The sequence below is a fragment of the Egretta garzetta genome, unplaced genomic scaffold (genome assembly GCF_000687185.1).
Source record: "Egretta garzetta isolate BGI_Z169 unplaced genomic scaffold, ASM68718v1 scaffold536, whole genome shotgun sequence".
Lineage (NCBI taxonomy): Eukaryota > Metazoa > Chordata > Aves > Pelecaniformes > Ardeidae > Egretta > Egretta garzetta.
This window is the reverse complement of record NW_009260068.1, coordinates 1,448,961-1,464,905: the sequence shown is the minus strand read 5'-3', so window position 1 is coordinate 1,464,905 and position 15,945 is coordinate 1,448,961. Positions and strand designations below refer to the sequence as shown.

Below are 15,945 nucleotides of genomic sequence, written 5' to 3'. Positions count from 1 at the left end.
GGAGCCCCGCGCCCCCGCTGCTCCTTCGCAGCTGCAGCCGGGGAGCTCCCAGCCACACACAGAGAGCTTTTATTTTCCCTGCAAGGAAAGGAGTTGTTGTCCCTGAAGCAGCAATGCTCACCCTAAAGCGAGGCCGCCGCAATTGGAAATACGACTTCCAGGCGTTGGGTCGAAGAAAAAAAAACGACGGTCTTTTCAACTTGACGGTTAACGGTGGAGCCGCGCTCCCGATCTGGGCTCCAGCGAGGCTTGATGCCGAGCCAAACCAGGGTGTAAAACAACTTTCTTCCTCCTCTGCGCCATACGGAGGCGGGGATCTGCAAGCGGGGCGGCCAGTCTGCGACGTAACCTGGACGGGGGAAAGAAGCAGAGCCGCAGGTTTGGGTTTTTAACAAGTTTTAGGCAAAGTTAGGTTGTCTCTCGCAAACGCTGCCTGGTTTAACGGGATTTTAATTCAACGCTGCAGGGCCACGCGTAAACCACAGTTTTATCGTGCTCAGTATGAAACCGTTCTAATTATATCTATGAATTGTGACAGAAAAGGGGAAACCCCTTGGGGAATCCATCCGTGGCACATTTTCTTCTGGCCCCGACCCCCCGAAAAGCAGTAGGTGTGTTTTATTTAGGCGAGTAGCTCCCTTGCGTAAGGGTAAGGGGATACAACGCCCAACGCCGCCCCTCTCATTTATATAATAAGCATTTTTGTTTCAAAAGCGCTCCCGGCAAAGGGGAGCTGCCACTCCACCACACTCACGTGCGTGCTTAACGTTACACAAGAGGATCAAGCGAGGTGTAAATTTAAGCACAAGCACGACGGTTTGCTGGATCACAGCCTAACCTGCAACTCCGCGGATGAGAGGAACAAACCAGAACCCTTAATTCTATCCGGGGACGGAGGTGTGAAATGAATTTAGCCGTGCCAGGCTAAAGCAGCGGGGGTAAGCCGCTTACCGCCAAAATTCAACCAACTTCCAAGCGGTGGCAGAACTAATTGTCATAAAAACATGGCTACGTTAGCGGGAAGCGGAGGAGTATCCTCATCTTTGTAGAAAAGCCCTGTTTGCCTCCATGCTGTTCGCTCCTCCTACGTCAGGGGGGTGGGAAGACTGTAAGTCCACCTCAGCGGAGAAGGAGGAAGCGGAATCGCCAGTATTAGGTGACAAGGGAGGAAAGCAAGTGTGACAGAAATGTTGCCAATGCCCTGCTAAGGAAAATTAAGGTGCAAACAGCACCCCACATCCCGTAGCGCCCGGCTTCCTGGTGAGAGTTGTTAAAAACCCAGCAGGCAGAAGCTTTCCGAGGTGCATCTGCCCGCAGTGGTGTCCAGCGACAGGACTAGGGGCAATGGGTGCAAACTGAAACATAAGAGGTTTCAGTTGAGTATGAGGAAGAACTTCTTCACTCTGAGGGCGGCAGAGCACTGGAACAGGCTGCCCAGGGAGGTTGTGGAGTCTCCTTCTCTGGAGATATTCAAAGCCCGCCTGGATGAAGTCCTGTGTCGCATGCTCTAGGTGAGCCTGCTTTAGCAGGGGGGTTGGACTAGATGATCTCCTGAGGTCCCTTCCAACCCTTACGATTCTGTGATTCTGTGATTCCTGCGGCCGGCGGCGCGGCTGGCGGCTGTGCTTGCAGCTCCCAGGTCTGTCCTTCGGGCGGCTGATGAGATTCGGCAAGTACCTCTTCAGGCTGGTGGAAAGATGACAGCAACTGGTGCTAAGTGCTCTCCGCACCTCCCCGCACCGGGCTGCCAGCGAGCGCGCCGGTGCTCTGCTCGCCGAGTGAACGGTTTCGAAGGCGGCCCTTCCTCCTCCGCTCGGAGAGCACAAAGGCGTTCGGCTGCAAGGAAGAGCTGTAATTGGGTACAAGCACAGACCCAAGGGTAAAGGGCAACCAGCAAAACCACAGATGATTTGATTTCCTAGCAGGCGGGCTTGCAAGCAGAGATGGGCAATTTGGTCTTGGAAATACAACCGGCAACACATTCAGGGAAAAAAGGAAAGCCACCCCGAATCCTGACCACCTCCCACTGCTCTTTGTGCATGCAGTCAGGCACGGCCATGCAGCCAGCTCGCTCCGGGAGGGAGGAAACGGGATGAAAACCTCTTAAAAGGATCGCTAGTGCCAGCGGGTGCTGCCGGAGCAGCCCTGTCCCCAGCAAACATGCTCTCTGCCTCGGCGACAGAGCAATTCCACGTTCATGGCAGAAACTAGGAACGGGCAGTAGCAGCTGCCGCCACCGCCAGTTTGTTGCAAAACAACTGAACTCCAGCATCTTCCATTTTTCAAAGCGTTCATCCTTGAGTGAGTTGAAAGCCTGTGTTGCTGTTCTTACCGAACGGGGAGATTTACAAGAAAAAACCAGTCGTCTTCAGATCTCTGAAGGATTCACAATGGTATCAAAGAGCTTTGCTCTTCTTTCAATGGAGAAGCCACCTACGAGGCACATGTGTTTTGACGCGCTCCGAAAGGGTCATCAGAAAAGGCTCTTACCGTAAACGCTTTCTTATTAACATAGTTGTGTGCTGGAAGTTTAATTACAGAAACTATCAATGCAACAGGAGATAAACACCTTGCTTTTGAAGGGAATTAATTTATTTGGAGATCTACATCACACAGGCATGCTGCTGGAGATCCAAGCAATGCCTGACCTCAATATCGTTAAATCGTGCTCCGGGGAGCTCTCTTGGATTTTAAATACTTTTTTTTAAGAATAACCTTCCTTCTTCTGAAATAAAGCCATGCTTCAACATCGGTGATTCCTCAAAAGCCACCTGCACCCCTTTTTCTAGTTGTTTGCTTGGAAAACAAACAGGCGACAGATATCAAACAGGCAACTTTGCGACATTTTTGGTTACCAATAGGGAAAGGAGGCCCAAGGACTCTGGTTCCCCCCGAAGGAAGGGCAGGCAATACGCGTAGGAAAAGCTGTGGGAAATGCCACGGTTCCCAGCTGCAATGTGCTTTCGAGGAGTCATGAGGCATCCCTGCCTGGAGCTCCCGGGTTCCTGTCCAAAATTCACATTCTATAAAAACACATTTCACCGACGAGCGGAGCCGCTGCGGCAGCTGCGGTGCTGCTTCAGGAGAAGGTCAGCTGCCCAGATGTCGCGTAGTAGCCAGAGGCGTCCGAGGAGAACCTCTGGGAAAGACGCACCGAGTCCAGCTGCACCTCTCCGAAGTAGAAGTTCTCGAAGAGCTGAAAGAGAAGAGAAAAACCATTTGAGGGGCACCTAGAGAAATGCAGCATGCAGCTGGTCCGTGGATCTCTCGCAAGAGCCAGCCCTGCAAAAAGCCTCTACTCATAGACTTGTTTTGCCTTTAATAAAACTATTCTTTAAATTGTTTTCCCCCCTGGAGACTGCACTTAGCCTTAAAAGCAAGCAGTATGAAATGAACACCTCTCGCTATCTACAGCAGCAGTTGCTCAAACCTTCTCTGCCTTGCTTTCCCACCGTGGCTCATTTAGGGAGCCTGGGGAGGCTCTTCACGGCCCCGAAGGCCACCACCTTGGGGTGGCTCTTGAGGTCGCAGGCTCCGCGGGAGCAAGGATTGAGGCCAGGACGTACGACTTACAGTTACGGCTCAGTCCTAATTCAAACTAGCAGGCTGGAGGCGCACGGCTCTTCATCCCAGCACTGACCCGGCTTTGTTCAACAAATCCGTCTTTGTTCGGCAAAGATTTGAGTGCAAATTAATGAAAGCAAGCCAACTCCGGGACCCGGAGGGCGTGTCTGCTGATTAATCCAATCTATGAAGCAGACCAAAAAAATAGCATCAGACTTTCTTAGGGGGAAGTTCAGTGCGATTGCTAGCAAGGCATCGTGTCCAAGGGTAAAGTGCTCCTCCCCTTCCATTAAGACGCAGGAAATTGCTCTACCTGGAAACATCAGTCGTGCCTTAGGAAAAGCTCTTCAGTGGAGATGCTAATTTCCAAACTCCCCTTAACGTGAGCACTGTGAGCAACTGAGGGCTTGAGCAGTGGCATCTCCCCAGCGTGGAGATCTCCAAAATGTCCTTTCCATCTGTCTGCTATTGAATTTTCTATCTGTCCCTGCAGGTGTTGGCTCAAGACAGTTGCACAGCCCTTCCACCATTACAGAGGGCACATTACCAACATTAACGGGACGCGTTAATTACAACACACCCTCCTACAGCCAAAGGTGCACCAGTTCCTCCATACAGTGAATGATCAAACCCCCAAACACCTGGTTAGCATCTGAAAGGCTGTACTTCACCTCCTTCAAAAAGGCATTTGGCTCTGCCTGGCACTGATTTGGGCAGGACTGCGCTTTTGTTGGTTCTCCCAAGGGTATTCTACTTTGCAAACAGCCCTTTTTGCAAGGGGACCAGCCAGGTTGCTTTCAGGACAATTCCTGGTTTTGCTGTCACTCCTCCACAAAGGAAAAGTGCCTTAAGGGAAAGTGATTCCCTGCCCATCTTTGCGGCAGAGCAAGCAGGGCTTGGGCCGGGGAGCACAGCCCAGGTACCTGGGCTGCAGACCAGATGCCAGGCACCGTGGTGAATCCAGCCCCTGCTCCAGGCTGCCAGCTCACCCCGACAACTCTCCACTCAGGATCTGGCTGAGGCCAGCAATTCCCCGTCAACACACGACAGTCAGAACAGCATCTCTGAAGAGAAGGGGTATTTATGTGTGCCGAGCCAGCTCTCAGCGATTGCTAAGCCCCTGCTTCAGTTTGAAACGGCTGCAGCTGCAGTCAGACGTGCTGCGGAGCTCTTGCTGCCAGCAGCCCACCTGCCAGGGACCACCTCCTCCTCCCCAGACCTGCCTGCGTGGCAGCACGGGCAGTCGACCCTCAAGCTGCTTCTGCAAAAAGCAGCTGGGTTAGCACAAACACCGTGAAGAACTGGGTTTCTCTGCGCCAGACCATTTAGTCACAGTGTGCCTGCCTAGGAGAGGCGGTGGGCAGCCTCCGGCTCACCTGCACCTCCCTGCAGCTCATCCTGCCTTTGGGGTGATGCTTGTCCCTTAAGACCCCGGCGCAAGGACTTACTTTGCGACAGGGCCCAAAGTAATTCGCTGCTAATCGCTCAGGCTCATATTAAGCCACAACTTGCTGCCAGTTCTTCTGAACATGTACTCAGCAGGAGCCAGGCGACTCGCCATGGGGGTCATGCAGGTCCCCATCCCAGCAAGAGGCCCCACCAGAGCAGCCCGGCCTCAAGGGATGCTGCATCCGTGGCTCCGTGCAGCCACTGCCCTAAAGCTGGGCACCCTGCTGCAAAGGAGTTGTGCTAAGGCAGCATCTCAGAGAAGGAGAGGAGGAAAAGAGAGAAGAGAAATGACTACAGCCATACAAACTCCATTTTATACAATTAAAGATTTATATAATTAAAGATTAATTATGTTCCCAAAAGCCTGCGTAGTTCATGTTAGAGGACTTAGGATAAAATGTCTCATTAATAAGAGATGGTAGTAAAAAGGGGCTGGTCTCCTTTCTCTTTTTCTTTTGGCTGATCTGAGAAGGGAGGATGATTTCCAGTGTGCCCACTCACCTTAACACCCGTCTCTGTCAAAATTGGTCATTCATATCGACACCCCTTTCCTTCAGAAAGCACGCTCCACCCAGGAAAAACAGAAATAACTTCTCTCCATTCCTAATGGAGGGAGTGGTAGGTGTGCTGGCAAGCAAGGAGATACTAGGATTTGAAAAGGATTTTTTTAAAAGAGAATGGGGATGAGATGCATTTATTTCTGTAGAATGAAGTCTCCACAAACATGAAGAAAACAAATGAAACGCTGGGATGTGCCAGTCCCATCAGCAGCCCTGGAAGTCAAACCTTTACACGAAACAGCCAAAGGAAGAGTCTTTCAAATACTTGTTTATATTACCTCTGCACACCACAACCTGTTTTTCTTACAAAACACATGTACTTCAAAGAGAAAATTAGTTAAAGCGACAAAGCCTGCCCCAGCCTCGCACAGCCTCAGGCACATCGGACCAGAAAGACAATCAGAAAGTCCCAGAAGACAGGGCCCAGGTCAAGGGCCCTCCCATTTGTACACTGCTAAAAATGAAGCAAAACCCTTGTACCAAAGCACTTTGTATTCCCTTGGCTTTTTTAAGACCTACCACCTCCCATGTGTCCGAGTGCGTGTGTGTTTCCCAGGGAGAACACTGCCAGAACTATTGATTTTTGGTAATGCAGCTGTACTTTCTGAGAGTAAACATGCTACAAGATTTAGAGGACAACCACAGACATTTTTTTCTGCTCTCGTTTCAAGCTGTCTTCTCACTGATGCTCCTTTGCTCCCTCAGGCTTCCCACGACAGAAGCCACCGGATGCCAGGCGTGGGGATCACAGCTGAGCCACCGTAGGGCCAAGATCTGCCTCGGGCAGTGGGGAGGAAGACCCCTCAAACGTCATCCTCCAAGACCCCTGAAACACCGGGAGCTGGCTTCCTACCATGAAAGAGTCCTATGCTCAGGTCCCCGGGAGCTTGGGAAGAGATTTCAGAAGGCCAAGCCTCTACTTTTGACTTTCACTTCTATTTATCTTGGGGAGAAGCCAAGCAGAGCTGAGAAAGATATTTATATCTCCCCCCTCTCCCCAGCCACCACGGAAATGCTCCGGTTTCGGAGGAGGCCTGTAGCACAGCTGATGAGATGCCTCCTATAAAAGCATTTCAGCATTTTTTATTCTGGGCCAGGAAAGAAGATACCTGGACGTTGTTACGCTTCACGGCCAAATGCTGAGAACCCTAAGACATGCCTAGTCCCCCTCCTGTCCCTTCCCATGGGTGCCAAGGGCCCACCTTTCCCCAGAAAGGCTGCAGGGAGCAGGAGGAGGCGTGGATCAGGAGAGGCTAGGAGGGAGGTGGGGGGGAGGAAAAACGCAATCACCCGCACAGTTACTGAAAGCCGTGTCATTTGATTGGAGTGGGACGTGAGGCTCAGCAAAAGCGCAGTAATTCTATAAATCCAAACACGCCGAAGGATTTATGTCCTCGCTGCCTAAAGAATAAATAAGAGGTTGGGGGTTGGGATTTTTAAAAATATTGTAAATGAAAATGAACCCGATGGAGGTAAAGGTCAGCTTATGAAGTCAACACCACGCACACCGTGCAAGCTACTAACTCCCATCAAGGGAACAGCACTTACCAGACTAAGTGCCCTCTGTCTCCCTGCTGCCTTCCCAAATTAAATTAGAACCAAATAAGGAAAGAGCATTGTTAACTTTTAACCCCAGACCCAGCACCTCTTAAGCAAACGTGCCAGAGACGTGTCCTGCCTTTCAAACCACAGTCAAAGGCTCAGAGATGGCTCAGCAACGGTGCCTAGAAGGACACAGCATCCTCCCGGGAGCAGCATCCCAGGACCTGCAGGGGATGGCAGGGACTGCAGTCATGCCCCCTTCCCTGAAAGCCATGAGCCCCCGAGGGAGGCAGCGTACTGGCCCATGGATAACCCGTATTTCACATGTCAGCCTGCAAACTACCCTAGGCCCACGTGGGCAAGTGCTCCTCCTTCTCCCTCTCCATTTTGGGGGCCGGGTCTCAGGACACAACCGTGCAGGTAATGATGAAAGGCAGGCAGCCCTGTGGTAGCTCCCAGAAACCAAGCTTTTCTCCCCCAGAGTCACTTATTCTGAGCCAGGAAAAGCCAGCAGCATGCCTGTCATTTCTAACACCCCAATTTCTCTCATTTAAGACAATTTTGTTCAGATGTTGGCATTCCTTCTTCCTCCGAGGTCCGTTCCCCTCTATTACCCACAAATTACACAGCAGGTCTCCCTTGGGGTGCAATGATCATTTTCTGAAGGAAGACAGAGGCTGAAGACTTGTTTTGGGAAAGAAAGAGTCACACATCAAACCGCTTGCTCCTTGCGAACCTGAGCCAAAAATGCTAGTACAAACTTCAGCCCCCCAACCACAACAACTTCCCTTTTTAAAGGCAGAGCAACAGACCAAACCCAGGATGCCTCTTCTCTGCATTTTTCCCCCTTTTGCCCAAGCCTGTAAAGCAGGTTTTACCGAAGCACCGTAGAAACAAATGCAAAAGAGGACGATTCCTCCATGAAGCAGTTTATAAACGTGCGTCTAAATGATGTTGTGCTCCCGAGCGCGGGTATTTGTCAAGCAGCCATCCTCGGGGGCTCGCTTCCCGCAGACAACCCTCCCAGAATGAGACGGCACCTTTGTGTTCAAACCTGGAAACAACAGTAATAAATCACGGCGCTAATCCACGTAAGGACAGCAGCGGCGCGTTTCAGCTCCGGTTATGAAGAGCGGAGATGCCAACACAAACTGGTGCTTTTAAATCATCTGTCACGGGCTCAACAAGCATGAGAAATATTAATGGATTCGCCTGGAGAGGCATTGGGCAGCAGGAGGACAAAATAAGTCCAGACAAGGGAAGGGAGTAAGAGGTATTTAAAACTTCCTTCACGTAATCTCTGGCTTGCACTCACGCCACTTGGCCTGGATTTTGCTGCTACCATCAGGATTATTGATCAGTTTTTAAAGCCTTACGTCGTTTACGGTAGTCAGCCGAAAAGGACCCATCCTGAATTAATAAAAAGTCCAAGCAGCTCTGCCGAGAGCCTCAGTACTCAGAAATGCCAAGGGAACAACAATTCACTGCAATGCCTTGCAATTAGAAACTACCACCAAAGAGCAGCATTATCACAGGATAAAATGCATGCGCACACACACACATATATAGATATACCCCCCCCAGCCTGGGGGGAGCGCGGGGGGAGCTTGCTCTGTTGTGAACTCCAGCCACAGAAAGCAGTGCCTTAGGGTAGGGGTATTATAGATTAACAGTACAAAACTGTCCCCGGTGAATCAGCGCTGCGGGCGAACGGAGGCATGTAATGTCATTAGCCTGTGACCAATCAGCCTAAGAAACCCAGCTGCCCTCGGCAGGGAGCTGGGGGGGGTCCCGTTTTCCGTATCTGGAACAAGCACAGAAATTAGCAACTTCGGAGACGCGGGAAAGAAAGAAGCTCGCAGCTCCAGGAACCTACGGCTGCGGATGAGCTCACTGTCATTCCTGCAGCAGAGTCCATGCTGAGGACGGGACGCCAGCAATCCCTTCTCCTCTCTTTCACCTGGGTTGAAGGTGTTTATCCACCAGAAGATCCCTCGCAGGAAGGCATGCGGACAGGCTGAGCACCACTTGCCTCTGCCTCCATGGGAGAATGCGTGCAGGAGGATCGCTTTTGATAGGCAACCCAGTGCTGTGGCCATGCAAGATGATGCCGGGAACTGGGGTCCAGCAGCAGACAGCAGCGCGGAGAGAGCTCAAACCAGGAGATTAAAGTCAAGCTTCAGAGGAGCCGCAGGCTTTACAGCTTCATCTGCTCTGCACACAGTGACAACAGTCACCAGCTCGCCCAGCAGCAGCCGCTACCCCCAGCGTGTCCTGATCTGGAGCAGCGGTGAATGAAGGCACGAACTCGGAAAGCCGTGAGGGACAGGAGGTTGCTTTCCATGGGAAATCAGCATGCTACGGTGCTGTTATCCCCTCCGGGGAAGGGAAGAAGCAAACAAAATCCCAGCCGCTCGCTGACAAGCATGGAGAAAAATTAAGCAGCTTTTCTGAAGAGATGCTCCAACACAAAGCAATGAAACCTGTTTGTTTTCAGACTCTCCACACCCTTCCCTGGATATTCCCGGCGGTACTCACAGCAGAACATGACCCCAACGCCCCAAACCCTTCTTGCGCTATCTTACACTGCAAGGGAGGGGAGGGACCCAGACAGGATCAGACTTACGGGCTGTGACTTGCCCAAATAAACATCAGGCTATTTTTCCATCTCATAAGGGATGATATATTTGAATTAACGCCTCTATATCGCATCCACAGCTTGGGACGGAAAACACTGCAGAAGAGCAGAGAACAATCGCTCTTCCAAATCATCTGGCTAAAGCACAACTGTGGTACCCATGCCAGCTATAGCAGGGAAGGCGCCGAGTCCTTGGCAAACTGCTGCGTTACAGAGCTAGTACCAGCCTTAAGCAAAAAGGACCAATAGAGGAAAAGTTCCTGATAGCAAAAAACATGGACAGATGAAAAATTTTTTTTAAAAATATTATAAATGTGAAAGTAACACTCAGAAACACCAACGGACTCTAAGGAGAATCCACTGAACTCCAACAAACTTTGTCCATCAAAGCTCTTCTGATTCATCTCCTTTGCTGCACAGACCACAGCCTCCAATCCTGCTTTTGGGATCCCACCTTAACGCACCCCACTCCTGCGACCCACACAGACCTGGCAGGACCTCTCAGGTCTGAGCAGCTCCTCTGCCACTCCTCAGCAGACTCATGAACACTGTTCAGCAATGAGAAGCTGTTGGTAAAAGAGGAACCCTCAAGGGCCAGCCTGCCTGTGCCCTGTTTTGGCTTTGTGGATTTATGCTCCCAACACCTCCCTGTTGACAGCCCCAGTGGTCTACAGACGGCTGTTACCTCCACACCACAGAAGGGCACAGGCTGCCCCAGTTCCCAGGCTGCAGCACGTGCTGGCAGAGCTCCTTCTTCCTCGTCCTGTGAAACGCACAAAAACCCTTTCCATTTGCAACCTCAGCTCCCCCAAATTACGACAGACAAACCCCAAATCACATCCCCTGGCAGCTCCCAGAAGATGAGACACAACTGGGCAATGTGTCAAGATCTGGGGAATTTGTTCCAATTAATAGATTTTTGTTTTTTTCTTCCATTCTCAACTTTCAAAATATGTTTTCTGAAACAGTTTGGTGCCAAAAAAAGAAATATCTGATTCTTGTATTATTCACGCTGGACACCACTCCGCCAATGATTATCTGTCAGAGGTTTAATTGTGTTTGGAAGCTGGCCAGCAATAATGCACGAGGAGTGTAAGAAAAGCAGGTAGGCAGGCACTCATCCAGAGAGGCGGCTCTTCCCGGCGTTCCCCACCTCCTCTCCAAATTAGCGGCTGCTTCCTTTTCATGGCTTTTAAAAGGACCGCTGGCCAGGCATCCAACGCCTTCCATTACCTCAGAGGCATTACAGGATTAAGACGTGGTGCAGAGTCGCCAGGCGAGGGTGGAAGCGAGGGCTAGGAAGGGAAGGCAGTCGTCACCCGGGCCGTCACCACGAGCACGCTGCCTGCGCCATGGCCCCCAAGCATCAGCCGCAAGGCTCGGCGGGCGCATGCGGATGGTTTGTTTTGTTCTGCAAGCGCGCAGCTGGCTCTGGAGTGTCTCTCCATCACCGATATAGCATCGAGTCCTTCCACCCAGATCACGCAAGGAACAGCCCTTCCCCTCTCATTTTCTTTCAACCTCTGGCGGGTTTTAAAAGGCGGCAGCAGAGTCCCTTTCACCTCATTACCCCGAGGAAGAATAAAGCATGCCGACTTTGGGAGGGAGAAAATCTGGCCATAAAAGTCCCAGCGGCCTATCTTCTGGGAGCGCAGCTGATCTGTATCATAAGCAAAGCACTACCTCCTTTATCGTTCGTTTTCAGCTTGCTACTACTCGAGTCATTTATATCCGCAAGCTTTGCCATGAACCACCACGACCTGAAATTACAAACAAGTGAGCATCATGGGTTAGCATGAGCCCAACTCGGGATGCAAGTTGGAGGTATCTCCTCGTGACACAGGAAAAGCCCTTCTGATTCAATCACCAGTGCCGCCCCTCGGAAAGCAATAATGATATAACCATCTCTATCTGGAAAAAGCACCACCAATCTAAGACCAAGGAGCACAAACTGAATTTGGGGAGAAAGATCCTAGGTGTATATGATGGGAGGTTTCTTTTTTATATTTTTATTTTACTGAGCCAAAGTAAATGCCACATAAATGCCAAGAAGCTTTTGGTACGTTCACGAATGCCATCTCATGGGTGGTTTGCATGTATTTCACGCAGTAATCATAAAGCAACAGGCTGAAGAAAGGACCAAAAGAAGGTCATCGGCTCCACCATCCCCTCCTTCCCCAAGACAGGAGGAGCTCATTGCTGGCAGATCCTGGACTCGCATCCCTGCTCCCTCCAAAGAACCCAGACCCCCCTTTCTCCTGCTCCTTTAGGACAGTGCTTCATTATCCTTCCCATTACAAAGATCTTCCTAATGCTTGCTTTGAACCTCTCGCTGCGATGTAAGCCCGTTATTTCTCGCCCTACTATCGGAGCGTGGAGGACAGAGTATCCACTACTGGAAAAGTTTTCACATGCTTCAAGTTTTTGCTATATGTTGTCCTCCTCCTTACCTTTATTAGCCTCAAAACAACTCTGAGTCTTTTAGTCTCAGCTCACAGGCATTTTCTAGCCTCTGATTATCTTATTGTTGCCTTCTGGGCTCTTTGCACCCACCCATGGTGCCCAAAACAGGACAACTACTTCAGCTGGGGGCTGAGTGCTAAGCACAGTCAGACGTTTACTTTACAGACATTTGCCTTGCTCTTTTATTTCCACAGACCCGCTCAGCTGGCTTGTGCTCCGGAGCAGTCCCCTGTAACCCAAACCCCGGTCCGTGGAGCCGGGAGGGAGGCAGTTCTCCATCCTGCACCGATGCCACCGCTCCCTCCTGGGACCTGCCCTTGTTCACAGCCGCCCATTTGTTTCTCCCTGATTTCTCAAGATCGTTTGGAGCTCTGTTCCCTCTTACTAATGTGTGCAATTTTCCTGCCTCTCCCCAGCTGGGTTTCATCTGCAGAACTAAGAGGAATGTACTCCATACCGTCCATAACACCCTCCTGACCTCCACGGGTGGGAAGGGTACGGGGTTTCCAGCCGAGCTCTGAGAATGTGGAAGCAGCCGATCCTTCTCCTCTGACTGCTGCCACGCAAAACCTCAGTGCTTTGTAAAACTGGAGCAAAGCCACCTCAGCTGCCAGAGGGTGATGCAGCAGTGGGGAGGGTGACATTCAGCAATAGTCTAAATTAATCTGTCAGGCCTGATCTCTTGCAAGTAAAGCTATTTGGGGCCAGATGCAGGTCTTTGTTCAGCTGAGATCCTCTCCCCCCAGGGCCCCCCCTCCTTCACAAGTCAAATCTAGAGATACTCCTGCCACTGCCATACCTTTGCTCTAGCTCAGGATTTTGGGTGCGTTTTCCCCCCCTTGCCACAAATCCATGAAAATTCATGCGCCTGAGGAAATCAAACCCTAGTTGCTATGGTGAAAGGCATTCTGCAAACTAAGAAACAAATACAAGTGGGACATTTGGAGGTTACTGGATTTTTGCACATCTTTCAGACAAGAATTAAAAAACCTCCAGCATGTTAAAGGCTCTGCTAACTTCCCAGACCCTGCTATGCCTCAAACACGAGGGATTTCCTTGTTTAAGGAAATTAATAATCAAGCACTGTGTTTCTCCAAAGAAGCCTCATCCCTGTGGCTCCTAGCACAGCCTATTAGAGCCAAAGCACCAACAGTTTTTAAGAGCTGGGATCCAGCTTTGCTGAAGAGATGCCAACTTGAGACACATCCGGGAATACCAGGACAAGGAGCTCCCATCAATGTGACCTACTCGCCACGCTCACCAAACCACTAAGAGAAGCCCAGCTACGGAGCCAGTAAATTAATTCAGATAGACCCGTGAAACTATCCAGCAGAATGGTCACGGCATCTTTGGGATGATCTGCCGACTTTTGCTAATCAATGTGTTCTTTTTTTTTTTTTTTTTGCACTTAATGTGCTGGGTCTCTGTCTTCTATTAAGGCGCCGCTTTAATTCAACCCCTGCCAGCTCCACTGAGAAAAGTTGTCCTCTTAAGATCAAAGAGGTGATGCTGTCTCGAATGGCTGGTGGCAGAACAGCGGTCTTGAGGAAATGAGGAGGCGGGATGCCCACTGGGTGGGAGACAGAGGCACCCACAGCACCTCCAGGAGGGCTGAGCTGCTGGGCTGGAGGGGACTGCGGCGGTGCCGGGGGGCACAGAGCAGCACACCGCTTTGCTCTCCTATGGCACACGGTGGGCAGCCCTGCCCGGAAGGGGCGAGGGGATTCAGGAACTTTATAACCCTCTCAGCAAATCCTCCCTCTTGCAGCACTCATGGTTCCTGCTAAAATTAAGTCAAAGAGGTGCTCAGCAAAAAAAAAAAAAAAAAAAAAAAAAAGAAAAGAAAAAAAAGAGGCTTCTCAAGTTTACAGTAAGGTCACCAAACAGATCTCTGATCTCGTGTCACATGCAGGGAAGTTAGCACAAACCTCCTGCGCTTCCCACACTGCGTTCTCCTCAGTGCGGCATCTCAGGCTTCTCTCGGTACCTCCAACGTCGCCCCGTCGCTCTGCTCCAAGGCCCAAACGCTCCAACAAAGATGTTTTCCCTCTATTGTCTAGTCTGCTTTTTCAAATGCCACTTCAGATTCCCACTTCACCGGATGTAAATAATGTGAACAAGGCTTTTTTTTTTTCCTGAAGAATATAATTCATAGGAAAGCATTTTCATGGGAACCCCAATTTAATCTCTTTTTTCCCCAAGATCATACAAACTTCGATCTCCAGTCTCATCTGCTCAAGTGTCACATCCTCCCATCCCACTGTTGCTCTAATTGTGCACTGCTGAGGCCCCGTGATCATTTCGGTATCCCTCGACAATGGCAGGATCAGAACTGAAGGCAAAAATCCTCTCCTCTGCAAAGTGGCATCACAGCCTTTCATTTCTGCTTTTCATTCTTCTGTAAAATCAAGGTGAGGAAAGCGCTGGCTTACTTCTGGTACAGTGATGTTGCACCACAATCTCTTATTCAGTCTGTTCTCACCCCGGTGGATTTTTGTTTGGTATTTTTTAACTCTAAACTTTCCAAGCAGCCACCTCCCGTTAGGTACCTGTTCCAGTTGCCAGTCCTACTTTGGATATATACTTTTATCACCTCACTGAGGATAACAAGATGTTCTTACCCCTTCCGAACACCGGGCAGTCTCGAACTCACCTAATGTGGATTCTTTGATTTCACCTCAGCTTAAAAATACACGTGGAAAAGACTCTGTCTCATTAAATTCACTAACAAAAGTTACACAGAAAAGGCCTGGGTACCGATGGCGCAGAACACGAGAAGCACTCCTCATCTGCAGCGGAGTTGGTAACGGTGGCTCTACACAGGGGCAGATATTAATTTGTTTAGCACTCGGTGGGTTTGGGGCTTATCCAGGACAAGATTTCTCTTTTTCATTGTATCTCTCTATACAGGCACTGCATCTAATTCCTTAAACGGAACGGCTGCACCCCACAGCCACCGCGCTATTCTCACCCAGCAAGATAAAAATGATAACAGGGAACGCTACCAGATTTGTTTGCTATGATCAGTTCTCCGCTAGCCCCGGTGTATCAGTTGGTAAATGCACTTTCCGCCTGCTCCAAGTGGAAAGCAGATACGGTTCCATAATTTAATAGCCTGTATGCAGGCTTCAAAAGAGAAGGACCCGCATCGCGTTACACCTTGTCCGACCTAGAAGCCCTCCCAGAGCAGTTCTGCAGCCTGGACGCTCTGCTCCCGCTGCTGGGCCAGGGCACGGCAGCATGTGTCAGTGCTTCCACTGATCCAGTTCCCACTCTTGCATCCCAGCTTAGTCTCCCCTAATACCCTAAGACATAAGATGTGCAGCTTTCCGCCGTTGTACCTCAGTAGCTGTTCCCTCAATATTTAATCTTGTAAGCTGTTAATGCACAGATCTGTGCCAAGCAGCGGGGTTCATTTTTTTTCTGTCCTCAAAATTTGCTTCCCTCTTGTTTGACTGTGGCACAGATCACCCTTTTACTCCTCAGACCTCAAGTCAAAAATCATTTCATTTTAACCCAGTGAGAGTCCAGGTGGTTCTCTCCCTACTGTAAGCCTTTCTTTCCTTTAAAAGTATAATAGAAAATTTTGGCCAGGTGGTCTTCGCAATTCTTTGCATTTTTATTTATTCACCACAGACTAAGCGAAATAAATAAAAGCCCGGAGGCAGCCAAGCCTCGTCTCCGGAGACGCAGGCAGGTGCCCCAGCCGCCTCTGTGGCAGGGCGGTGG

The 15,945-nt window shown here is 50.3% G+C and overlaps 1 protein-coding gene across 5 annotated transcripts in view; it reads right to left on the bottom strand.

The window, feature by feature from the left end:
- Nucleotides 1-179: 179 nt before the first annotated feature.
- The window catches only part of ASCC1 (activating signal cointegrator 1 complex subunit 1), a 40,736-nt gene continuing 24,970 nt past the window's right edge, over nucleotides 180-15,945 (bottom strand). For 2 of the 5 annotated variants that reach the window (XM_035896669.1, XM_009641178.2), the window contains exon 10: nucleotides 3,080-3,196. In XM_035896669.1, coding sequence (XP_035752562.1) covers nucleotides 3,080-3,196 — 117 coding nt within the window. Of the gene's footprint in view, nucleotides 350-1,586; nucleotides 1,837-2,855; nucleotides 3,197-11,328; nucleotides 11,514-15,945 lie in introns of those variants that run through there. The other 3 variants (XR_004842335.1, XR_004842334.1, XM_035896668.1) reach the window with 3 other exon arrangements.